General features: G+C 40.7%; 2 protein-coding genes across 3 annotated transcripts; one reads left to right on the forward strand and one right to left on the reverse strand.

Moving 5' to 3' along the window:
* The first annotated feature begins 1,450 nt into the window (after positions 1–1,450).
* On the forward strand, positions 1,451–26,936 carry LOC115743536 (N-alpha-acetyltransferase 50). 2 transcript variants are annotated; one of them, XM_048277483.1, is made up of 4 exons: positions 1,451–1,467; positions 23,667–23,862; positions 25,958–26,080; positions 26,476–26,936. In XM_048277483.1, the coding sequence occupies exons 2-4, from the start codon at positions 23,709–23,711 to the stop codon at positions 26,679–26,681; spliced, it is 483 nt and encodes a 160-aa protein (XP_048133440.1). In that variant the 5' UTR covers positions 1,451–1,467; positions 23,667–23,708; the 3' UTR covers positions 26,682–26,936. The 2 variants fall into 2 exon arrangements, with proteins under 2 accessions (XP_048133440.1, XP_030534225.1); XM_030678365.2 differs by lacking the exon at positions 1,451–1,467 and having other exon boundaries at positions 23,542–23,862.
* LOC115743537 lies at positions 20,654–21,504 on the reverse strand. The gene is made up of 2 exons (XM_030678366.2): positions 21,245–21,504; positions 20,654–21,126 (listed from the first exon to the last, which is right to left on the reverse strand). Exons 1-2 carry the CDS (start codon positions 21,358–21,360, stop codon positions 20,775–20,777), a joined length of 468 nt encoding a protein of 155 aa, XP_030534226.2. The 5' UTR covers positions 21,361–21,504; the 3' UTR covers positions 20,654–20,774.
* Positions 26,937–27,275: the final 339 nt, after the last annotated feature.

Raw genomic sequence — 27,275 nt, forward strand, 5'->3', positions numbered from 1 at the left:
TTATAAAGACCCAATATTGTAATCTTTTCCCTTAGAGCTTGCCGAGCTTCAACTCTCCTTGGCCTTTGGGGTGTTCTCGCATTTTGTCTTACCCATTGCATTGTTCCCGCAACGAATGCAGAACACAAATGGATTACGAAAATCTAATTATTTTGTAACTATTATGAACATATCATAACATATAAAATAATAGGTAAAACAAGACCCCTTAGTATTGACCAACAATACTTTTTTTTTTCCGGTCAACGGTCAAAGTTAACGGTCAACGGTCAAAGTCAACGGTCAACAGTCAACGGGTCAACAATCAACGGGTCAACGGTCAGACCGGGTCGGGTCTGTCACGGGCCCGGATCGAGGGCCGGTCTTAGTAAAAAATGAAATGGGCCGGCCCAATTTCCTCTCTCCTTTTTTATTATTAAATGGCCTGGGTTTTTAAGACAAAAGGGCTGGACTGGGCCTTTTTTGCTTCGGGCCTGTTTTTATAAAACAAAAGGGTTTTGTTATTGGGCTGGCCCCGACCCAATGCGCCACGGGCCTCCATCCATGCGCGCGGCCCAGCCTCCCCACGTGCGCCGCACGTGCGGCGTGTGGCTCACCGCGCGCAGCTCCGCCAGACGCGTGCCAGCGAGTGGCCGGCCGTCCGGCCTCCTCCGGCGACCAAATTTTCGCCAAAATTTTCGTCTTTTCGAGACGAACACGATGATATATTCATAACTCAAATATGACGAACAAAAATGGACATAAAAAGGACGAAACGCCACGGCCCCGCGGGACTTCGCCCTGTCGCGGCGCGTGGCGCGCATGTGGCGGCTTCCGGCGGACCCTCGGGGCCGACGACCACTCAAAACCATCGTCTCGACGAGCCCGTTCTAATGGTATGTTCAATTTACTATTTTGACCAACAAATCATAATCAAAAGGCTATGAACAGTAACTTCGCGATTAGGGTTAAAAATCTTCAAAACGCACCATATCAACACAAAAACGATCATGAATCAAGTAACACATGCTCTGATACCAATGATGGATACTAAATCCGATCTAATACATACTCATAAACAGCGGAAACATGCCCAATAAATCACCAATTTCAGCGATCGACGAAGATACATCACGAGAACATACCTTATTGATCACCGATTAGATGCCCTTTACGATCTCGGAGTTTTTCTCCGTCAAACGACAATCGACGATGGGAGGAGCGTTCTGCGTTTTTTTTTATTTTCTTGAAGTGACAAAATGAAGTTAGTGGTAGAGAACAACGGAGAGCACGTCGGTTATTGACGTAAAAAACCAACCAACGTAATCCTTCACGTTTGAGCGGATAATCGCTCAATGAGGTGTGGTTGCCCGCATGGGCGCACACCGTATCTCCTGTGGACCCCACTTTAATATTTAATCTAATAGAGGGAAAGAGCAGGATGTCTCCTATACTCTCTCTCTCTCTCTCTCTCTCTCTCTCTCTCTCTCTCTCTCTCTCTCTCTCTCTCTCTATACAACCACCGTATTCGCATGGCTCGACGATTGGGAGGAATTGCGGGGATGAACACTGGAATCTGGTTCTTGCCGAGGTGCTTCTCGGGAAGACAACCCTACTCACGAAGAAAATCCTATCGTAGCTAGGCACCGGCTTCGCGAAGAAGTGCTCGGTAGACATTCTTCCTCCAAATCGATGGCAATCGTGTTGAGTGGTCTTGAGCCTCTCTTACCCGAAAAAACTAACTCGAAGGGTGAGGATTTCCCTCATATTTATAAACTAACCATCAGCCCTGTCCACAAACCGATGCGGGATAATCTTAATGTTCTTCTCCTCACACATCGAGCCATAGGTCAAAGCACCAACACTGCGTATCTCCCGTGTAACTATGTGGACCAGATATGTTGGCAATTCAGGTTCTGATATTAGTGTTGGGTGGTCTTAGACCTCTCACCCCAAAAGTTAACTCATAGGGTGGGACTTTTTCTTATGCTTATAAACTGAACACCAACCCCATCCACAAGCGATATGGAATAACCCCGACAAATCCTATCTAGAAGGCCATTTGCATTATATGTAGCATTGTGCAAATGGAAAATCAGCAATCGAGACAAGCGACTTGAGGAGGCACCGGCGCCAACCCGAGGAAGAGAGATGCTTTCTTTTCCGCTTTTCCCTATATGGGATCAAACTTTAGGCTGTGTTTGGTCATCCAAATTTCTAACTAGGATAGGATTGGATAGAATATGAAATCAAAGGATTTTGTCATATCCTATTCACTATTTGATGAATCGCAAGATAAAATCGAATATGTTCATATCACATTATGAAAAATATAATTTAAATATAATTATTAGCATTAGAATGCAAATATAATTTAAATTTTATTATTATTTAAATTTTATTTTTTAAGAAGTTCTTTATTAAAAAAAATAATTTTTATATCATGAATAGAAGAAATCATATCCACCTCTATCCCACCTCCCCCCATGGAATAATTTTACCTAGGCCATATCCCACTTTATCTTGTCTTGAACAGGAACCAAATGCGGGATATGACAAATTTTATCATATCCCGATTTTTATCATGACTACCAAACATAACCTTAGTAACCATGTCCCGCAAACTCATACGTTTGGTGATGCACTTTAGAGTCCGGATAAGTTCGGAATGAGCATTGGCCCGAGCACGATTGGCCCATGTTTGACTTTTAAAACATCAACTTAATTTTTTTATGAGAATAATTGATATAGTAAAAACCATTAACTGAGAAAAAATCATGGAGAAAAACCCATTTAATTATATATGGAAATGCAAGTACATCTTGAAATAATTTGATTAAAAAAAAAAGAAAAAGAAATGGTGGTTACTCAATAATGATTATGCAAAAATTACATCATATAGAATACCTAATAAGTTGGTGTGTTCGGGGCCAAGTTCCTCATTATGATTTATATGATACAATGTCGTCGTGGTCCTCCTACTCATCTTGGGCACGTTCGTCTTTCTTGCAATAAGAACCAACAATGCCCTACAACAGCCAATTCTACATTTTTGCAGACAAGCCGGACTTCGTATCTTCTAATATCCTTTGGCTAGTATTGAACGCAGACTCCGACACCCCCCACTAGAGGTGGCCATTTGGAACCATGGGCCCGGAATCGGCCCGTTAACCGGGCCCACGGTTCCATAATTTTGGGAACCGGCCCGGAACCGCTAGTTTCGAGCCGGTTCCGACCCATTAGTTATTATTAAAAAAAAAAAGAATATTGTGGTTGGGCTCTTTGCCCCCCCCAACCAACAGGGCCACAACAGCTCTTTGGGCCGTTGGCCCAAAGTGCCGTTGCCTTAAAATATATATATGAATTATTTTTAACTCTTCCCTATAAATACCTATCATCTCCCTTTCATTTTTCTCACAAATCCTCTCAATAATTCTCTCAAATCCTCTCAATTCACTCAAATTCTCTAAATTCGCTCAATTCTCTCAATCCCGCCTCAATTCTCTCAATCGGATTTTCGATCAATTCTCTCAAAAATGGCAAGTGGAAGTAGAAATACCGACAATGGCAAGATGACTATGGAAGATTCCGAGTATCCCATTCTTGATAATGATCCTCGTGAGTATGCATGTTGAGAAGACAATAACGATAATATCAACTATATCCCGATTCCGAACGTCGAGCACATCCCAACACAAGAAAGTCTTCATTCTCCCACCGGTGTCGAAGAAACGTCAACGGCAAATGAGCCGGAACGGAAGGGCCGAGATAATACATCCGACTTGTGGCTACACTTTGACAAGGTACGTGATGAAGGCGAAAGTAAGTTTAATATAAAATGTAAATATTGTTTGCAAACATATAAATTTACGAAAGGAGACGGCTACGGAACATTCCATCGGTATCTGACGAAAAAACATCCAACGCAAGCGGGGATGGACAATACGCAACAACAAATTTTCAGGTACGCCACTTCTAATCATCATCCTCTATTCCATTACATCGATGCACTTTAAAAACAAACATTAGCTGAATATCTTGCCCTTGATCATATTCCGTTTAATACTGGTGAAAATTTTAATATGAAATATTTGATAAACACTGCGTTGGTTCCGCAAGCACCAACTATTCCAAAAAATACTATTAAACGCGAAGTTTTTCATCTTTATAAAAAAGGAAAAAAATCTTTAGCAAAATTTTTTGCGGAATTCAATGGACGTGTGCATATAGATAGCGATATTCGGAGTGATCCTCGGCAAATTCATTCTTATATGAGTGTCACGTATCATTGGATATGTGACGATTGGACCATTCAAAAAAGACTTATTGCATTCCGAGTTTTTGATGAAAGACATTCGGCTCATAATATTTATATAATAATTAGGCAAGTTTTAGAAGAATATAATTTGATAAATAAAGTATTTTCAATTGTTTTGATAATGCCGCAGCAAATACCGTTTCTATTCCCGAATTAGAAAATATTTGCAAACCCACTTTTGGCGGACAATTTTTTCACATTAGATGTGCTTGTCATGTTTTAAATTTGTGTGTACAAGATGGTTTACGAACTCTTAACACTTCTCTCGCCCCAATAAAGGGTGCAATTAAATTTTTATGGAGTCGTCTCCATTTTATGAAATCATGGGGAAAATTTTGTAAATAACATGGGAGAATGGCAAGAAGATTTCCAAAGATATTCCGACTCGTTGGAATTCTACATACGAGTTGTTTCGGCAAACTTTTGATTACAAATATTTATTATGTATGTTTATTTCAAAAAATATTCCCGAAATTACTTTACTTCCGCAACATTGGGACGTTTGCAAAAAAAATTTAAATTTTTTGAAAATTTTTAATGATGCTACTAAGACTTTATCTGGTATTTATTATCCTACTACGCATTTATTTTTAATAGAGTGTGTTAATATTGGAAGTGTTTTTAGTGAATATGAAAATGATACTGAATTAGTTCGAACTATTTTAGTAATATGAGAAAAATGGTTGCATTATTATTTGCAAATTCCTCTTGTCTATTTAGTTTGTATTGTTTTTTATTCACGTATTAAATTAGACGGTTTACTAGATTATTTGAATGTGTATTATCATGATTGTTTACATTTGGAAGATTCAATAGATATTTCAAATATACAAGGAGATGTTAAAAAATCTATAGTAGTATTATATGGAGAATTTTGTAGTAGATATGGTTTAAGTGATTATGGATCTTTACAATCTACTGTCTCACGTAGCGAAGGTGGTAGTTCACTTAGTAGAGGGTATAATATGCTCAAGAGTAGGCAAAAAAATAAAAATAAAAAGGGGCAACATGTAGTATTTTTGAATTAGAAAAATATTTAACCACTCAATTTGAGTTTCGTGATGCAGAACATAGTACATATTTCGAAATCCTAAAGTGGTGGAAGAGTTACCAAACCGATTACCCAGTTCTCGCCATCATCGCTCGTCAAATATTAGCAATCCCTTCTTCAACAGTTGTAGTTGAACAAGCATTTAGCGCTGGAGGATTAGTTTTGGACTCTCGCCGTTCAAGATTAAGCTCGGAGTCTGTGGAAGCTCAAGCTTGTGTCGACGATTGGACGAGGGCGAAATTTCGACACCAAGAACTGAATCGAGAACACTAATTTTTTAGCGAGAATTGCGGAGATACCACCGCCACAGGTACCACAACGGGTAGCGACGATTGACGATGAGGTAAGTTGGAATTATCAAAGGTAAAAGAACTACATGGATTTTGATTCTTCTATCCCCAAGAAGATACGTAGGCGCTTAATGATAATTCATTAAGTTCAAGCCCATTCCTCCTCTCTCTCTTTTTTCCCCACATTTTATTACAATGAATAAATTTGATTATATTTTATAATTTATAATTTATTATATTTATTTTATTAATTATTATTTTAAAAATTAAAATTAAAAAAGAAACTGGAATGAATTGGCTCGGGAACCGGCCCGGAACCGCCAATTCCGGTTCGGAACCGAAACTGGTATTTTCAACGGCCGGTTCCGATTCCACCTTTTTGTGGAACCGGAACCGGCCATCTATACCCCCACCGCCCCAACCCGAACCCGACTCGAACCCGCGATCCAATATGTTTGATATGAAATACGCATGCGAGATGTCTTGGTAATATTTGAGCACATCTATCGATCTCACGGCCCTTATTATGTCTGAATCCTCGAGACATAGTTTATAGATAAAATCCATGCAGTAATTTCTCCTATATAAGCCAATGCCCTCTTATTTTCTCCACGAAGAATCTGAAATTTCCAAGTCCGTACTTGGCAGAGCACGCCGGATGCCAATAATCATTAGGAATCTGTCTCGATTTCATAATTGAAAAAGACAAGGTCATGAATCATTTTGTAATACCAGATTAATCACGTTTTCAAAAGCACTAGGACTAAATTTTAATGTATCTCATGCATGATGAGCCTATTTGATATCCCTTGCGGTCCATATTAAAATATGATTAGGAAACGATACAGAGCTAAGTCTACATTTCTCATGCATGCATCGTGCGTTGTTCACTCTTTCTCCGTCTAACGAAACGAAAATAAACAAACAGAAGTTCCAGCTGATAAGTTCTGTTGTGTAATGCCACGTTCATTGTAATTGCCAACTCCATCAGATCCTTAAGGGCACCTAGTTTTAGTAAGTAATTGGGGTCGAACATGTCAAGAACCCAAGGAACACAGGAGAGACAAGAAAGAACAGGAAAGCCAGCAGTAGATGAAAACAAGAATGAGCAGAACAGAAAATTACAAAAAAAAAAAAAAGTCTCCAGTTTATTGTAATTGTGTTAATTCAATCCTAAACCTTTTTTTTTTCTTGCCAATTCAATCCATAGGGCCAACTTTGGCCGGCCGGTACTGACGTGGCAATTTTTTGTAATATTTTAATATATTACCAATTTTTTTATTGTTTATTTATTTGTTATTTTTTTACCTTTTTTATTTTCTTTATTTTTCTTTATTTTTTCTCCTTCTTACTCCGGTCGATCGCCAAATCGGCGAATAGCCAGAGGCGATGGTCGAGGAGGGTGGCCTCGCCGACCACCGGCTAAGTCGAGCCTCGTACAATGACGACGAGGCTTGAGTCGCCTCATCGGCCTCGTCGACCAGCCCTCGCCTCTTGCCGATCTTGCTACAAGCTGGAGAAAGAAGGAAAAGAAAAAGAAAGAAAAAGAAAGGAAAGAAAAAATTAATAAATGTATAATTTTAAAAAATATTGAAATATTCTTAAAAATTATTCATTTCAAAGCCAAACGACCAATCAAAGTGGTTTGATTGGACTAAATTGGCACAAATACAAAAAGTTTAAAACTAAATTGATAAAAAAAAAATTTAGACTGAAGTGACACGATTACAATATATTTGAGAATTTTTTGATACTTTTCTCCCTAAAATATCTTGCCAAAGTGATTGGGTCAACGGAAGTATTATGATATATAAGGGAAACGAAATAACCACAATGATAAATGATATGCCTGGAGATTTGGGGGTCCAGGAAATAAAGAACCCTAAGAGAGAGACAGAGGGAGAGAGTAGCTAGGGTTAGAGCACAGGGAGAGATCTAGGCTTGAGATCTCAATTGGAATATTTGGTTGGAGACCATTCAATTTTGGGAGCAATAATAGGGGGTGCGCTTTTTGTTTGTTCTTCCTTCCATTTATCATCCTCCAGCTCTCGCTGTTCCAGAACATTTTGTCAGTCAACTCAAACTCAGGGCTCCATGTTCAAGTGGACTCTTCGTGCGGTTCTCTGCCCTTTGCTCTTTACTGTCCTTTTCTCGAGGCAAATGTCCAATCAGTTCTAAATCAAGAAAAGTGTCCAAAAAATTTTAAATTTATTATATTAATATCGATTCAGTCTTAAATATTTTAATTTGACCAATTTAATCTTAAACCTTTTTACATTCATAGAAATTCAATCTATCATAACAATTTAGCTTGAAAAGTGCTGACGTGGACGTCATTCCTCCTACGTAGCACAAGTAGGCTCGACATGGACTTTTTTTTTTGTTGTAATTTTTAACATTTTATAGTTTCTTTCCTTTTTCCTTTATTTTTCTGCTGGTGGCTAGCAAGGCTTCGTAAGGCTGCCCTGGCTTGAGCAAGGGTCAGCCTTGCTGGCCATTGACAAAAAGATAAGGGAAAGAAAAAAAAAAGAAAAAAAATATGAAAAAAAATGTCCACTTCAATATTGGTCTTACCACGTATGATGGTAAGCATCCACGTCAATAATTTTCGATCTAAATTAGCTAAATAGCCTGAATTAGTATCGATGTAAAAATGTTCAACACTAAACTAGCACAATTGAAAGATTTATAACCGATGTGATAATAATGCAATAGGTTTAGGACTTTTTGGGTACTTTTTTTATTCTAAACCTATTGTAAATATGTCAATTCAGCCCTAAACTTTTTAATCTTACAAATTTAAGCCTAAGTCTTTGTGAGAAATTTCGATGTAGTTCTTTAGAACAATTTTTGCCAAAAATTGCCAAAATGACGAAGTGTCACATGGGATAGCCGACAACGTCCGAACTACCGCGTTAGCGATTTTCTGCGAAAATTGACTATAATGACTCCATTGGAATTTAAAGCATATGTGTAAGATTAAATTGACAAAATTGATACAATTGAAAAGTTTAAGATTGAATTTTATCAATTCTATCATGGCAGGCTCTGGCATGGACTTTTTTTCTATGTAATTTTTAATATTTTATAATTTGTTCCTTTTTTTCTTTTATTTCTCAGCTGGTGGCTAGCAAGGCCTGGTAAGGCTACCCTAGCTTGAGTAAGGGTTGGCTTGTCGGCTGGCAAAAAGATAATGGAAAGAAAAAAAAGGAAAGTTATGAAAAAAAAATGTCCACGTCAATGATAATCCTGTCATGTAGGATAGTAGGCATCTACGTCAATGATTTTAGGCCTAAACTAGTCGAATAACCTAAATTGGTATTAATGCGAAAAGGTTTCAGACTAAACTAGCACAATTTGAAAGATTTAGGGCTGATGTGATAATAATGCAATAGGTTTAGGACTTTTTGAATACTTTTTTTGTTCTAAACCTCATGTACATATGTCAATTCAGTCATAAATTTTTTAATCTTACTAATTTAATTGTAAGCATTTGCGAGAAATTTCAATGTAGTTCTTCCGGACAATTTTTGTCAAAAATTGCCAACATGACGTTGTGCCACATGGAATGGCCGACAACATCTAAACTGCCACATTAGCGATTTTCTGCAAAAATTGACCGAAAGGGCTACATTGAAATTTAAAGCATATGTTTAGAATTAAATTGAAAAAATTGATATCAAATTGATAAACCTGTGATAAACCTATGGCAAAAACCCTAAACTAGTATATCTGTCAGCTACCCTATGTCATCCAACTCAACAATTTGATAGTTAAGTTTAATAAAAACTAATAGAGGGTAAATTTGTTATAAGTATATCGGTTTGGGATAAATTTGTTATAAGTGTACCAGTTTGAGATTTTTTGTGATAAAAATTTTTTTTAAGTAAATTTATCATAGATGTATCAGTTTGAGGTTTTCCGTGATATTAATCCCTATTAACTATGATGGTCAAACTTATAGCAAACAAAATGATGATAAAGAGGTAAAGGAAAAAAACGAGACTTAGCTCGGAAAAAAAAAAAATCTATCCTTGCAGAATGAGTCGGCCGTGAATAATGATAGTGACGTGGTTAATAGGTGAGCCGGATCATCGACAAGGCCCAATTGCCTTGACCTGATCATGATTTAAAAATAACAAATTCTCTTCATAAAAATCAACAGACTTTACCACGTGGGTTAAGGATCAAGAAAGAAACACCCGCGCCAAATAAGACGACTTAACACTCCGTTTGTTTTCCGAAACATATTTTTCGGTGAGATATTTTTCTCATTACGTGGGGTTTGGTTCGCTTAGTAAAATGAGTTAATTGAAAATGTTTTCCTAGTCAACCGGAAAACCTATACTTGAATTAAGGAAAATAATTTCCTCTTAAAAAATCAAAATTATTTTCCAAAATATGACTAGGTATCAGCATTTGGACCCGAAATTCTATGCTTGGACACGTAAAGCCCAATGCTGGTTCACTTGTCCTTGACATCCGGGACCGGATCTCCAAGACACGGGCCCAAGTCCATCAAGGTCGGTTTCGGGACCCCGACGGTTGTGCATGGGTCCATCTAGGCCGAGCTCGAGATCCTAGTACCTCGGCCTAAGCCCCCGGCACCTGTGCCCGAGTCCATCGAGGTCGGTCCTAAAGCCTCAATGCTCGTGCCCGGTGTTTTGACACCCGAACCCGTATCCACAAAGGTCAAGTGTGGGATCTTGATACCCAAGCTCGAATCCCCAACACTCGAGCTCGGGTCCACAAAGGTCGTGCCTAGATCCACAAAGGTCGTGCTCGTGACCTTGGTGCCCACACTTAAGTCCATAGAGACCGTGCTCGAGACCCAAATGCTCATACCTCTATCCCCAACACCCGGTCAAGGTCCATCTAGACCGAACTCGGGAGTCCGGTGTCCGTACGTAATTTTCAGTTGCCCATGCACAAGTTATTATCGCCCAAATTGTATATGTCTATTTGGGAAAATCAAATAAGATTTTTCATGCTAAACGACGGAAAATATTTTCTATTTCATTTTCGGGTTTCAAACAAATGCCAGAAAAATATTGTTATTTTCCTGAAAAATGGTTTTCCGAAAAACATTTTTCTAGCTGTCAATTTTTTTGCGAAACAAATAGAGCATAAGATTATGTTTACATGTTTACACTTCAAATCGAGTAGATTCTAGTTTTGCTTACATATTATTCAAACTTTAAAATATCACAACAAAATTGTAAGAAAATCTGCGTGTCAATATCTGATCGGCTTAAAAAACAATCAAACAGGTAAAATTCAGATAAAATAAAAGAAGTAACCTCCGAAAATCAATTGAAAATTGTCCAACAAAAGAAGAAATCGATTCTGCATTGTCTAGACCTACGAAATGACAAAAAACGACCTGCCGACTTGACGTTAATGAGCCACGTCGCCTACGACACGTTAGCCCTCGAAGTGACCCGGGGTCATGCGAGAAAATATTGGGTACAGACGTGGGAAATCCGACGTGGTCCGGATCATCAGTCAGTGCGTGACAAGTGGCGCATAAGGGTCCCACCACAAAAAAGAAAAACAAAAATTCTCTCCTCTCTCTCCACTGTCTCTCTCTCGTTGCATCTCGACCGGAAAATCAAGAAGACGTCGGCTGCCATGGCTACGGAGCTCGAGCTCCACAGCCATGGCGGCTGCGACTTTTGTGGCCGGGACGCCGACTGACGAGCTCATGCCACCACGGGCGAGGAGCTCGAGCGCACAGGTCGTGGCCGCCATGGCGACGGAGCTCGAGCTCTCGAGCTGCATAGCCATGGGGGCCGGGAGCCGTGGGCTCGAGTTTCGCGGCCAGAGACCCAGAAGACGTCGGCCCCCTTCGCAGAGCTCGAGCTCGCGGCCGCCATGGCCGCGGACCTCGAGTTCTCGAGCTCGACAGCCATGGCGGTCGCGAGCCGTGAGCTCGAGCTTCGCGACCAGGGGCAGAGAAGACGTCGGCCACAACAGCAGAGCTCGAGCCCACGGCTCCCGGCGGCCATGGCCGCGTAGCTCGAGCTCGAGCTCCACAGCCATGGCGGCCGGGAGCCTTAGGCTCGAGCTTCGCGGTAAGACGTCGGCGAACGAAGGGACAGAATCCATCAGCGGCGAGTCAGTTGTCAAAGACTCCGAGGGCGCCCTTCGACGCGGTCCGTAGCGGCTGTGGCTCGGTTTGAGGTCGGAAAAGGATAAAGAAATTAGCCGGAGGAAAGGGTGGATAGGAGGTCGGAGAGGTCCGGCGAAAGAGAGAGAGAGAGAGAGAGATAGAGTGGCAAGACAGAGAGAGGAGAGAAATTTTTCCTTTTTTCCTGCGTGGTGGACCCTATTCGACACGTGTCGTCAATTGAATGGCGAACTGGGCCACGTAAGCTTTACAAGGTCTGTACCCAATATTTTCTCGGGTCACGGCATTGACCATGACTTGGCCAACGCTCGATTTGATGGTTGAGGGCACTATCGTAATCTCGAGCGGTGCCACGTGTCGAAATCCCAATTCGCTCCTTCGGGGTCTGTCTTTTGTCTTGATCCGGGAGGGGTTTTGACTCGGGGTATGCATACATCCCCAACAATCAGGGAAAAAATTTAGGATTCGATGGATGATGAATGGATCAAGATTTCTTAATTTTTTTTTTACTTTTCATTTTGAAACGAATCCTAATTAGTGAATTATTTTTTTTTTAATGTAGGAAAATTCCCACCTGTGAGGAATATGGAAAAACCAAAAAATAAGAAGAAGTAATTATCGGTTTCGGGACTGCGGTTCCAAAATTGAGTAGGCCTGTTCTCAATTCTACAAACTGAAAATCGATCAACTCGATGCGATTTCAATCGCAATTTTGGGCTCCAATTCGGAGCTACGCGTCACTAGATGTTACTCGAACTTGAACCGTCCGATTAGGGTGGAGATGGGATCTAAAGGCCGGGGGGCATTAGAGTGCATAGTGCTTCCAAATCAGGACAAAAATATGGTCATGGTCCGGCGAGAGTCGGTCAACTCCAAAAGTGTTTCCCCGTGACGTCAGCATGACGGAGCGCGTGCAGGATTGAGAGTACACGGGGCGGCATGCAGCGCGCAAAATGTAAGCACACGTACAAGGACACGTCAATTAATTAAATGGGAATAGTAATTGGTTATTTTTTTTGGTGGGTCCTAGGAAATATTAATTGTTGGAACCAATACATAGTTTAGGCAAAATGATAAATAGCGCCCTTTTAAGAAAATGTTGTATTTTTCAATGCAACGTCCGCCCTCTCACAATACATTAAAAATCAAAACTTTACTTGATTAAGTATGCTTAACAAGTGACCGAAGCATTAGTCCATAAGACCCATACATAATACATGTTCTTTTTGCAAGATGACAGAAAGAGAACTACACCCCTGTTTAGGATGTAAATAATAATTACCAATTCGAGCTTTTAAGTATGGCATAACGAATCTCATCCAAGCTCGCGATTTCTTTTTTCTGGTAAGGTACAAATTAAAGGAATTATAGTCTAAAGTCTACAATCCCAACTTTATCACTAAACAAAATATGAGATAATTCCTTAGGAGGCCGCAAGTAAAACACAGTATCCAATCATTTCGCTATGCCAATATTGGCAAAGGAATCTTCTAATATTTTTTAAGCAGTGATGATAATGTGGTATCCGCCATACTCTTCTGATTATCCACTATACCATAGCGCCCATAATTCTGCCTTTGAAGATGAACATATTTCAAGAAATGATGTATAACCGCCAAGCCGGTCACACCATTCATTTCGGAATAATTCTCCAACTCGTGCAAGTCCATGATTCTTTTTTTATTTTGATAATATGACTGAATTGTGAAAACTCAATATCGAAATCATTCCTAAATTATTAACTTGAAATGCAAGATATTCGACTCAACCGTGGAACGGTATTATCCTTCCGATCTTAAGGATCTTTAACGGGGCATATCATCATTGGAGAAGTATTTCTACACCTAAATCAACGTTTTTCTATGGAAAAAATAAATATCCCACACATGCATAATAGCTTTTCTTTTTTTTATTTTGACGAAATGATGTTGACATTGGGGAATTTCTATGATACCGTTAATGATACCACAGAGTCATCATTTCAGCCGTCGGATTAGAGATGGAGCGAAGGAGTACGATGCAACATGTTGGAAATCATATTTTCCATGATGCCATATATCTTTTAGAATTGCCGATTATCTTCATTGATTAATATGATTGATTGGAAATGATATATTGATTACTCCATATAATTATTCCGTAAAACCTATAAATAGTGCCAATGCACTCTTCGTGATATATCAAAATATAGAAATTTCACAATTCTATTTTCGGCTTTATTATTATTATCTTGGTATCACAGCTCTTGATGTCCGAGGAAGTATCCATCGAGTCTTGTACAAGATTGTGGTCTTAGCAACGAGTCAACCACACCGGTTCCTTTTTGTTGGATTTGACGAGATACATCCAAATATGTGGCCTATCAAATTTATTATTTAATTCAATATAATACGGACATATATTTGCTATAGATTTGTTACATCCAATTAGGCTTATAGAACCATTATATTTAAACCTTGGTGGACGGTTGAGATTTGACAACTCTAGAGTTGGTCTCATCACTCTCTCTTTATAAGATTTCTTTTTGGAGCATAGCTATCTCTTTCTTACGCTTCCACATTCTTGCGCTTCTGTTTCTTCCACAAAATCACAAGCGAGAAAAAAATACACATTCCATCATAATTATTATAGAGGAAAGCGATAAAGATTCATACTCAGAAGAAAACATCTTATCTCTCATCAAATAAGAAACCGACTTCTTTTAATTCGGATATATTTATTTATCAATTTATATTCATGTGAGTCAAAGGTTCGACAAACTAACGCTTTTTTCCATCGAGGCAGTGTTTCATTATTTTTCCGTTGCTTATTTCTAAAAACCAACACGACAATCAGACGCATCGCTCGCCCTTAGACAAGCCGGATCCTAAAATTTCGTGGCAATCGGTCACTGCACGCGTTGTCACGCGCCACTTTGAGTGGGATTTACGCGCCTCCACCAAGCCAAGGCCTTTGAGGCTTTGAGTGCTACTTCGATGCTTTTTGGTGGCTTCTGACAAGTTAGATCCTGAAGAGCCTCGCCCCCTACCGTTGATGCATGCGGCTGCGTACGCCAGCATGTGCCACTGAGACTGAGACCTACCTACGCCAGACACCTTTCCCCGCGTCGCCGACGTCATCACCGACGTCACTCAAGTGCCGCCCACGTGCACGCTCCAGTTGAGTTGTTGACGTCACCCCACCTCATCATCGCGACATTATCCTACCACCTCATCAGTTCATGTTTAGCAGTTGATCGTTGATCAGTTCGGTTGCTTTTCGACCGTTCTTGGGATTTTTGACTAGCTCCTAAGGTATTTGGATGCTTCGAGTCCCATTTTTGCCTTACCTTTTCGCATATTTGTCCTTTGATCTGCCTCATGAAAAGTTTACTATAAATGGTAAATGGTGAATAAGAACAAAACAAAAGATAGATGGCACGGTGGAATGCCACAAGGCTTGACTAGTAGTAGAAGGCTTCACTCCAGTATGTGCCAGTGACTATGGTGAGACTTTTCCTCCAGTTGCTCATTTCACTTCTATTCCAAGTCTTCTTGTTGTCACCTTTGTTAAGCGAAGGCCTCTTTCCCAATGGATGTGAAAAATTGATTCCTTAATGGCCATCTGACTGAGGAAATATATATGAAACCTAAACGCTCCTAACAAAGTGTGTCAATTATGTTGAGCATTGTATATCTTGAAGCAAGCACCTCGTGCATGGTATTCCAAGTTCAATTCCATCAAGGAATGTCTTGGATTTACATCTGGGGAATGCACTCTTTGTTCAACGAACAACTCGTTAGTGTATTTTGCTACTATTGTATATGGACAATATGGTTATCAATGCGTGATGATCATGCCGGCATCGCAAAACTCTGGTAATATCTCAATCAACAATTTGAAAATGAAAGATTTCGAGTGACTTAGCTTTTGTCTATGCTTGAAGTTTGCTTCAAATTCAGACATCTATTATCTTTTTTCAAGAAAAATATGCCAGTGATTTTCTTTCTAGAGTGGAACTCACTGATAATAAAATTGCTGCAACTCCCGTTGAGATTAATGCCAAATTTAATGATAGAGATGGTACTCCTCTTTCAAATGATGTACTTTATTGACAATTGAAATATCTCGTTGTTATAAAACTTGACATTGCCCATGCTGTTTACGCTCTCAGTTTGGCTCAAGTTGGCACCGCATAGTCCCACACGACTCACTTTTGTCGTTGTTCTTTGAATTCTTCGTTACACATCCTGACATGCCATGGTCTTCACCTTTTCTGCTCACTCTACCTTACAGTAGGACGCGTTGTTTCCTGACCCCCCTACCCCGAATCCACCTTACCCTCCTCGCCTTGTGCGGGCTCGATCTTGCATCGCACAACTTTTTAGGGCAATCTGCCCCCACTCAACTTGTTCCGTCTTTATATGAGCGAAAAACTTAAATTTAGTATGCCCAGTAAAAATATCTAGTTGGAACTTCCTCAAATCAATTTGAAGCTCCTCACTGTACATTGATGTGAGACTCTTTCGCTGAGCACCCTTTCACTTGTATCTTAATGATCTCTTCCTCATTTGGGAGCCCTCTTGTATAAACCTTGCCTAAAAAGGTCACCAAACGGAGCCCAAGTCCCAAACCGTTAAACGATTTGGTTGCACTCATGCTTATTCAAAAGCTAAGCCTTTATTAAATATATCAATGCTCCTCGATACGATAATCGTCGGATGTGGAACTCTTTTCCCTATTACCGAATGCACCTCGACAGACAACATAACTAGTGTAGATAAAATGTAGGGTATTCGTTAAAAACCCCATTTTCAAGTGAGGATCGGAATGAAAACGAGAGAAGCAGAGTAGTTATCTTGCAGATAGAATACAAAGTCTGAAATGATATGTGAATCCACGCATGCATTGATTGGTTAGTTAGGAAATGAAGTGAAATTTAACCTTGACATACTTCACATTAGGAAATTCAACTTCAAATTTTAATTTTCTAAATTTCATATATCCTATTCGGGTCTATCTCACCTCCTAGGTGGACTTTTTTTATCTAGGTCATGGTCGGTCTATAATCCAAATATTTCGTCACTCTAGACACCGGGTAGGATAAAAGTTATCATATTCGAAATTTTATTTGGCCCACCAGACGCAGCCTTAATTTATTAGATGGCATGGAACTTTATATGTGATGCATACATATACATATAGAGAGAGACGATGCAGAATGTTCTCCTAGGAACCAACAATTGACGTCATAAGTCTGTACATGCTCTGGAGTCAGGAGCATGGTGCAACTGAAGAGATCTCCATACGAAGTTGGGATATGCTCTAGGGTTTCCTGGTGCCCTTGTTCCAGCTATAGCTTTGCTGGAATGCATGCAGAAGCCCTGAGCTAGGACCAAGCCCTAGGGTTTCGTGGTTATTCAGAGGGACGATCATGAGGGCGTGATTTGTAACGTGCGATTCTCGGAGACCGAGGCCCCACCGTTTAGATCCGACGGAATATTTTCTGAAGCTCCCCCACGAGGTAGAATATACTCAATCTTCTTGCCCTATCAAAGGGTCGTGACTGGATTCGCCATCGCCTCTCGTCCTCCATTGGCTCCCGGAGTCATGATTGTTCCGGATCTCCTGCCATAATGGCAGGGGAAACATTGCATCCCCACCCTCCACCCTCCATCCTTGTTTATGCGGGGGGGGATTGGGAAAATATTTTGGAGGGTGGGGATGGGGTATGTCACCTGCCTTTATGGCAGGGAATCCAGAGGCTTCTTCCATGGCCGGAGCCCAATAGTGGGTCGAGTCAGCATTCGCAATGGCCCTGTTTCTTTGCCATGTCTCCCTGCAATTTTTGCGAAGAAAACCAGTCGTCATTGCAAGTTGCCAAATGCGAGTCACGCTCAAGAAAAAGCAACTTCGTGTCCGTAGACTCGGTGGCCTGTCCTTTTTTCTTCTTCCCACTTTCTTGTTTTCGAAATAGAGACATGTAGGGAGAATCCGAAACCGGCCAATGGTGCTTCCATCTTTAGGGGTGGTCATGTTGAATCGACCTGTTCACAAGTAGTCGAGGTCGGGCTTGATAGTTGCTCGAAACCGGGCAGAAATCAAGGTGCCTGAGTTCGAGTTGAGTTGCTCGAGAATACTGTCGAGTGATCTGTTCAATAACATAGCATCTGTACCTTTGCACACCCACATATGCAGCAAAGGATGGCTCAAGTTTTGATCCATGCATTGCTTCGTTGTGATCAAGTCAAGCTTGAATAATTCGACATTTTATTTGGGATGATTTCGGGTAGCAAATCTAATACTTGATTGAGCACGAGAGACGGGTTTTGAGCGCTGAATATGTTTCCGGGGGAGGGGAAGCATAAGAATCCGATGGACAGTTCTCGGGTACAAAGTTAGGAATTTTATCATGCCTTAAGAAACGTGGGGTCTTGAAATTAAGATAGGAATGGCATCTCCAAATTTTCTATGGCCACATCGAACTTCATCTTCCTATAGAGAGAAGAGAAGCGTAATGGACGAAGGAGAAAATGGAAGAAAGAAAAATCAAAAGAAGTAGGTGATTATATCGAGAAAAATATGAAAGAAGTACTCGGAAGAATTATTTTAAATCTGAATTTTACTGGACACATTGTGACTTTACTTTTCGAACTTTTGAGATCGGGAAGTTGAAAATTAAAATATTTTTTTCCATTCCGACATTCTCAAAGTGCTTTTTGAATATTGCTAGCAAATATAGTGAAGAGAAGATAAATAGCATCAAACGCTAAAGCGTGATAAAGCTCTTCTTAAGGAATTATTTTCCCCACAACGTTGTTCATGGTTATTGGCAAACATCCTCCAACGTACAACAGAGTCTCAACCGAGAATGTTAGATATCAATTCTAATATTTCTCCAATAGCTCTCAAAGAAAATAATCAGAAAAGAAGGCTATATCTCTATGAAAAGAAACGATGTTCTATAAGTTGAAGTGAAGTGAACATCGAACAAAATTATAGTCGGTCTATATTAGCGAAATGTACAGAACTCTTCACTCCGAAAAGTCCCTTCTATCAAACAAGGCCATATACGAACAATAATTCCATACATAATATTATAGCACTATAGTCAGTACGCTAAAAAGACCTAAAGTTTCTTCACTTAATTGCTTAACAAGTGTTCTTGATATTTTTATAATTTTTTTTTTCCTATCATCTGAACGGCTTATATCGCATTCCCATATCTCACGTGGGGAAAAGTTCCTGGTTCGCTAGCCGAGAACCTTTATGGCAGGGAATCCAGAGGCATGCCCTAATGGGGTCAAAAGAGAATCTGCCAAAAAATCGTATCCCTAAGGATCGTGAATCTCCTTATTTTCCTTCGATTATTTATTTAATTATTGTAAATTTATTTATCAATCCTTTTTTTTTTAATTATCCAAAACAAGTTGTGCGGTGATTCTCGGAACATTAATGATACAGAGAAGTATATGTATCTTTTCAATTAAAAATTTGAAAAAACAATATGATCGACGGATTAATCGAACATTTCTTTTTTTAATTTCTTAAAAAAAAAAAGTATTTTGACCGCACTCGATGTTTCGCCAGAAAAAAATCTTGTATGCACTCGGACCAAGAGAAGACCCGCTTGGCTCTCGAGTGTGTGTGTGTGTGTACTACACAAAAAACTACATCAAAAGAGAAGCAAGTTGTGTAGTGATTTTCGGAATATTAATGATACAGAGAAGTATATATGTATACACACACACGTCCTTTCAATTAAAAAAAATAGTTTTTCCGCACTCGATGTTTTGCTAGAAAAAAATCTTGTATGCACTCGGACCAAGAGAAGACCCGCTTGGCTCTTGAGTGTGTGTGTACTACACAAAAAACTACATCAAAAGAGAATTTGCTAAAAATCGTATACCTAAGGATCACGAATCTCCTTATTTTCCTTTGATTATTTATTTAATTATTGTAAATTTATTTATCAATCTTTTTTTTTTAATTATCAGAAGCAAGTTGTGTAGTGGTTCTCGGAATATTAATGATACAGAGAAGCATATATATATATATATACACACGCACGCAAGGCCCTTTCAATTAAAAATTTGAAAAAACAATATGACTGATGGATTGATCGAACATTTCTTTTTTTAATTTCTTAAAAAAAAAAAACTATTTCGACCGCACTCTATATTTCGCTAGAAAAAATCTTGTATCCACCCGGACCAAGAGAAGACCCGCTTGGTTCTCGGGTAAACTGTTGCGACGCGATAGAGAGGTTCGTCCGCCGTGATTAGCTGGTTGGTCCAAGTTGAGACCGTGCCGGGGCCAGCTAGCGTCTTCACCCAAGCCCACCCATGAAGCAAACAAAGTGTTTGGGCCGAGCCCAAACGTCAATTATTCAAGATTGAAGCCGGCCCATTGGCCGCTCGCGCACGGTTGGGCCGAGCAGATACCAAAACGGAAATCGAAAAATGGAGCGAGGCTTTCGATTGGGCCTGGGACTCGTTCAAAATTGCTTAACGAGATGTGGGGCCCATGAAAGGCGTGGGTCCCTCTCTAGGCAGCCACGTGGCGTTGGACCACCTCCCTCCCGTTATTAAATTTTCTCGAAAAGGGGAATATCGAAAAGTCTTGTACTAAATTGGAGAAAAGAGGAACGTACTAACTGTACTGAAACGAAACCGGAACTAGCAAAAGTACGCCTGTATGTGGCAACGTTTTCGTTTGGACACCTCGTACGACAACGGTTCGCTAGACATGTCATTAAGCACCCCAAAAATTAATAATAATAGCTATGTTCCTCTTCATCTCTAAGCATGATCGTGATCCTCATGGTAACAAGATTGGAGCCCGACTTGAAGGCGAATAATTCATCCGAAGGGTTGAAACCCGATTGCAATTGGAATCACATCGATTACTTAAGATAGATGAGACGGATGTTCAACATGCACGACAAGAAGAATTGCGAGAAGCGAAAGTATAGTCATTTATGTATAGTTTGTAACGCAATTTTGTGTACATAATGGGCATGTGAGGTTACATGGAGAAGCATCTAGGGTTTGATATGGCGACCCCAAGATTGAGGGCTGGTGCGTCTTGGCGATCGGAGAAACCAACCGATTCCGACCTCCGGTGAGCGTGCGGCCTCGGGAGGTTCTCTGGCACGATGGTCTCGAGGGAGTTGAGCCTCCAAGGCGGGCAAGCCCTCTTCTCGCTCCACCGTGCGACCCTCGCGACCCCGTCCTCGGGGCGGCCGTCTCCCGGCGTCTCGAGAGCCATGGCCTCGGGGATCTCGCCGGCCCCCATGAAGGTGTTGCCCATCTCCACCAGCCCGATCACCACCATCGCCACTCTTGCCGCGGCGCCCGACCGCGCTCCGTTCCGGTTCCTGAAAGGAATCGCATTCGGGTCACGTCTAAGCAAAAAATGAAGAGACCCTTCGAATGGCAACTTAGGTAGCTAGAAACGAAAGTGAAGAAAACGAAGTGCGAGGGACCAATACTCACCATGGGACTTGTACTGTTCTTGAAGCCATGGAAGAAGAAGAAGAAGAAGAAGAAGAGTTGCTTGAACGTGGGGTGGGAGGAGAGGGATTGAGGCAGCAAGCAGCAGCCATGGCCATATCTCTCTCTCTCTAGAAAAATCTAATGCAATGCATAAGTATAAAGAGAAGTACAATTAAGGGTTTATATGGAGAGGAGAGAGAGGTTGAGTATTGGGTTAAGTCTTGTAAAGGTTGCTGAAAAGGACCCCAAAAGTGGATTTTTCCTTTTGGAAACGTGGGCTTGGACCCTTCCCTCCAATCAAGGCGCCAATTTTTGGCAGAATTTCGCTTCTAGATCTCGATTTATCGCGTCGAAATTCCGATAAAATGTCAGGAAAAACATGGTGGTTTTTTTTTTTCCGAAACAGGGTATGCGTGTGGCTTTGGTCATTCACGTGAGTAGTGAAATTTAGCTTTCGTTTTGAATTTGGAAGGAATCCCAAATATAGAGTCGGTACTTTCTTGATCCGGCAAAAAATCAAGAGTCGTTTACGGTTGGAGAAAAGTGGTGCTCACGAGTTAACCCCTCTCGTAAGTCGAACTCAGAAGACAGATCGAATCCCAAATCCCGAGCTTTCAAAGTGGCAAAGTCCGATCGTCTTCTATCAAATCGAATCTACAATTACAGTAGGTTTAGGACTTTTTTTTTCCCTCCCGGGTTTAGAGACAAAGAACTCTTCTCGTTTTCCACGAGGGACATGTTTTCTACAGCTTGCTTGCCGTCTTCCACGACTATGGGGGGGTTGGGAATCGTATTGGGAAGGGCTTCCTTGTGTTCAAAGAGTGTTGGGAGGGTAGACTGAGACAGGATAGACCCATCAACCTCGACTTCGTGAAAGCTTCCAAAAAAAAAAAAAATTCAATTTTGGGACTTTGTGAGATCCCGATGAGCTTTGCAAGTTTCATGTGCTTTTCCAATTCCGCAGCCCCCTCGGATGGTTTATCATCTTTCCCCCCGGATTGAAAATTCAAGTGCGGTTTCCTACTGTTGGATTATATGGATTGGTGGGCCGCTCAAGATGAGCTAATCCGGCTCATTATCCATAAGATTAATTACCTTTGGCAGTTAACATTCTCTCTCTCAGAGCTGAATCGGCGACATTTAATCTGTGAAAAGCGGGGCATGTTTGTTACATGGTATGCTTCTTCGATCGGTAATTCAAGTATGATTTTGAGTACGTTTTTCCGTGTAATTCGCTGTGTATATAATGAAAATGCGTTCCCTTCACCTACTCCCCCACACCACGTAGTCGGCCGCCCAAGGAACCATAGAAATGACATTTCCCGCTTCCTGCTCTATCGTTGTGGTTGCATTCTCTCTATAATTCACGGTTGATTTTGATTTTTAAACTATGTTTCGGTTTTCGTCGAGTTGATTTGGGATTTTTAAACAGGAGCCGTCGACTCCATTGCCAAAAGTCCTTTCGACCAAAGTGAGGCGTAAAAATTCCGAGGCCCAAAGGTCCAAAGTTACCGAACAATATTCCGATGAAAAAGGGTCCAGACGGGCCCATTGGGCCTTGGCCCAATCATTATGGATCCCGTAAAGCATAATTCCGAAAAAAATTAGAGGATTTGATTGAACAAATTAGCGATCAAACCCAGAAACCGGAACCACCGAGTTTGTATTTATTCAATTTTTTTTTTCACATCATGGGCCTTGACATGGAATTTTTAGTGAATTTCTTCTCTTATTACCCAACAGATTCTTTCAAAGAGCTCGACACAAAAAAAAAAAAAAATTACTCATATGATTCGCACAATATTTTTGTAATCCGAGTCTTTCGCCTCGGTGAGCTTTCTTGTCTAGAGTTCAATTCGTATCATTGTCGATTTTCTATGACCGCTCACAAGAGCAACGGAGAATCGTGTGGCTTAGCAACTACTCGATCGATTGGAGACGGGATTTCGCCGTACTTAACGAGAGCCTCGTCGGTGGCCTACTAATCCCTAACGATGTCAATCATTTCTTCTCGAGGAGAAAACCGCGTCTTAACTTTTCTCTTGATCGGGTCTCGGATCATTTCCTTTCCGGATCTATGATTTTTTTTTTTTAATGTTCTAGATTTAGAACTTCATGCTTTACGATATCCAATGTAATCGATTGAGATAGATGGGTATATGTTAACGGGGTAAAGTAAAGCGAGATTTTTATATGATGCGAAAAAAGGATTAAGTAATGGTTCAGACGACGTCGTCGTTTTCACGTGTTGTATCGGCAGCATAAATTACTTCTTCTATTTGCAAAGGCTGTCTCTTTCTTGTCTCTCTCTCTCTACAGTGCTGCTTCTTCTGCTTCCAACTGCTTCCGATAGCCGCCCCCTTCTCTCGTTCTTCCCAATTCAAACTTCACTGTTACAAACTCTCTCTCTCTCTCTCTCTCTTCTGGGTCTGTGGGTCTGAAGCGATAGGAGGAGGAGGAGGAAATGGGGGCGGGTCGAGAGGCGTCGATCTCGCTGGACGGCGTGAGGGACAAGAACGTGATGCAGCTCAAGAAGCTCAACACCGCCCTCTTCCCCGTCCGCTACAACGACAAGTACTACGCCGACGCCATCGCCTCCGGCGATTTCACCAAGCTAGGTCACCTCCCTCTGCTTTTCGCTCCCTACCTGTTCTGGGCTTTTCGCTTTTTTCGTGCTCCCGATCGCTTTGCGTTGCTCTCGGTAATGTGCCCATAATTTCCTGGGTCTGGCGGCCAGTTGGAGGGTTTTTCTTCCCGAATCGATCGCATTCTGGGTCCCGGTTTTTGTTTCGCCGTGCTTCGTGTTTGGCCTGGTGCTTTCTTGCCCCGCACTTCATCGGGGTGTTCTGGATTTTAGGGGTTTGGTTCCTTGAACAGTGGAAGGGTTGAGGGCTGAGTGGGAGAGGGAAGTGAGATGGCGGAGTTGCCCATGCCGAATTGGAGCTTGCGAGCAACTTTGAATTGTTTCTAGCCTGTCCTCTTGAGAAATGTTATTTGTAATCGAGTTGCGTTCGGGGTTGGAGTTGCATTGGAATTGTGAATTGTAGCTCCCGTTCCTCTTCCTACGGCTGGGTGGATTATGTTGGGACGGAAAGGGACGTGCAAGCGCGCATAACCCCACATAAGACTCTGCTTTATTTCTCTCTTTTTTCCCAGGACTGTATAGTACATCCCACTGACCTTGCCTATGTGATAGTCGCATTTCATGTTTTCTGCTGTTATGCTGCTTTATGTTCCGAAATCTAGCCCATTGGGATGAAGTATTTTTGGACTGGCATGGTTTCGCTTCCGTGTCTTGAACATTCTTGTTGTTCCCCACTTTTTGCTTTTCCTGATTTTGCATTTTCAGCACTTGCTTTTGTAACCTCAATTATGTTTGGGGTGTCTGAACCTAGAAGATCCTCCAACACGCATATATGTTGGCTATTGAGTGTCTGTCGTGTTCTGTTTGAATGTGTATTTGTTCAACTTTTCTCTTAGTCTTGTTTACTAATGTCCATTTGAGGTAAAGAAATTAGCTGGGATTATTGTGTTTTATGCCATCGGCTGTACTTTATCTAAGATTTTACCTTTTTAGACATGGCTCATACTTTTATTTTACTCACAGTGCATATCCTTTTAATTCGGTATGTTTCTGCGTTCAAACTCTAAGATGTTCTTTGCATTAAGATAGGCATTAGTTTTTTCAGTTAGTGCGAGATTTATTCTTTTCATCTGAATTGCCATATTTCCTATGTTCTGATGGTTAAATGTTGCATCGTAAGCTTGTTTGGTTATTGGTATACTTCGCATTATCGGCCGACCATCCTGGTCTTTGGTTAACTTGTTTGCTGTATATTATTGTTTTCCATATTTGGGTTAGCATGTGCTTTTCCGATTTTGTAGGACGATCTTGTTGTGATTACTTTTGATCTATTAGACCTGGTGGAGTGATCAGTGTTTCACATAAGAGTATGCTCTTCATTTCTTGTATGGTGTAGCAGTCCTTTCAAAATCTGTGAACAATATGCAGATGATCTCCACGATTTGTTGAATAATTTATGATGTTTTCCACTATTCGCATCGGGATTAATTCGTCTCAACGAAAACACCAGGGTCTGTTTTTGACCATTTTATATGTTTCAATTTAGGTCTTGGATTATTTATGTTGTCAATTTTTACCTTCAAAGTATGGATACAAATTAAGATAGTACATGCTTGGAGAAACATTTGTCTATGACTGGCGTCAAGCGTCATTTTGTGTCTTTTGGCTCATCTGTTGAGCCTTGTTTATTCACAGTTCTTGAGGAAAAAATTATAGCCGAAAACTGGATTGCAGTCTCTTCCATATTCATTGAAGATGGAATTTAGATGATTGGGTGATGATTCTGTTCATCTTTAGTTTAGAATTTCAGTACTTCTATCTGATGTAGGACTTTACAGCTTAATTTTTATGAAACGATTATTTCTTCAAGTTTTGATCGCTACCTCTCACCATTTTTACAAGTTGAAATGCTTTAATAGCTGGCATGGCATATCCTTCTGTCAGCATATATCTCGCAATTAGTTAGCTTAGTATAGCCATAGGACTGCTCATTTAAAAGGATGCTGTTGTGCTCCTCTTAAAAATTTCGGCATTAAATCCCCTCTCTCTCTGCATCCTGAACTAGTAGCTTACCTACAAGAGCAGCTATTTTAAGTAACATCTAACTTGTTTGCTTTGAAATTTCACAGCATATTACAATGACATTTGTGTTGGATCAATTGCTTGCCGTCTTGAGAAGAAGGAAGGCGGGGCAATCCGTGTATACATAATGACGCTGGGTGTTTTAGCGCCATATCGTGGGCTAGGGGTTGGTAAGTCTCTCTCTCCCTCTCTCTCTCTTCTTGTATTTAGAAATCACCCCAGAATCTTTTCTTTGGGGATTGGAACGTGTTAGCATGGCCGGGGTGACCGAGAAAGGGAACACATGTAGAGAGAGGATCAGGAATTGCAGGAATGTTAAGTGGAGCTCTGGATTGGTGCTTGGTGATTGAACTAGAGATGTTTCTTGCTTGTAGGCCTGTTGGGCACTTGCTTCACTACCGTTTTTACAGTCAGAATCGGTCAACTTGCTTCTCCAGTTATTTTGATGTCTGTTCTTTGATCTTAGACATGCATTAGTTTTTCAGTGATTTATCCTTTCTGTTCTGCAACCTGTCAAAACACTGTTTGTGGCCTCTGCAGATCTAATTAGCTTGATCTTCTGCAGGTACTAGGTTGTTGAATCATGTTCTTGATCTTTGCATCAGGCAGAACATTTCAGAGATCTACTTGCACGTGCAGACTAACAATGAGGATGCCATCAATTTCTATAAGAAGTTTGAATTTGAAATTACAGACACAATCCAGAACTATTACACGAACATTAGCCCACCAGACTGCTATGTCCTCACCAAGTTTGTTTCTCAGCCCTAAGGAAAGAAATGACAAATTTGCGGATTGGTTGGTTCTTGAAGTTGGGAGGTCTTGGTCAGTGTGCCATATTAGTTTACAACAGTGTCATTGGGGACTCTCTCTCTCTCTCTCTCTCTCTCTCTCTCTTCATATTCTTGATTCAATTACTTAAACTATTAAGTCACATCTGATGCATTGCTGAAAATTGAGTTACTCTTGCAACTTGTTTTTTTCCTTTTGTTACAAAGAGAAAAAAATCTAAATACTCTCTATTACGCGAAGGGCAGCCTAGAAATGGAGAAAGATGGAACTTTCAACTTTGTTACGATGTTCTTCGGCCTCAGTTTGAATTAACAAGCATTCTTGTACAGGAGGATCTGCCCTTTTGATTCTAGTAGCTATCTGGTTCTTTTATCTCTTTGTGACTAATATCTTGTGCTGTTAGATGGATTACTGACCTGTATAGCTTGAATGTCACCCGCCACATCTATAAGTTGCTTTTTCCTCTCTACTTTCTAATTGCCCTTGTCGTCGTATCTTCTGTTTGATGCTGCCAAAAATTTGCTGAAGATGGCGATCGTAAATGTGACCCATTGAAGATGGAATTTGTGAACG

The sequence above is a fragment of the Rhodamnia argentea genome, chromosome 4 (genome assembly GCF_020921035.1).
Source record: "Rhodamnia argentea isolate NSW1041297 chromosome 4, ASM2092103v1, whole genome shotgun sequence".
NCBI classification, from domain to species: Eukaryota; Viridiplantae; Streptophyta; class Magnoliopsida; order Myrtales; family Myrtaceae; genus Rhodamnia; species Rhodamnia argentea.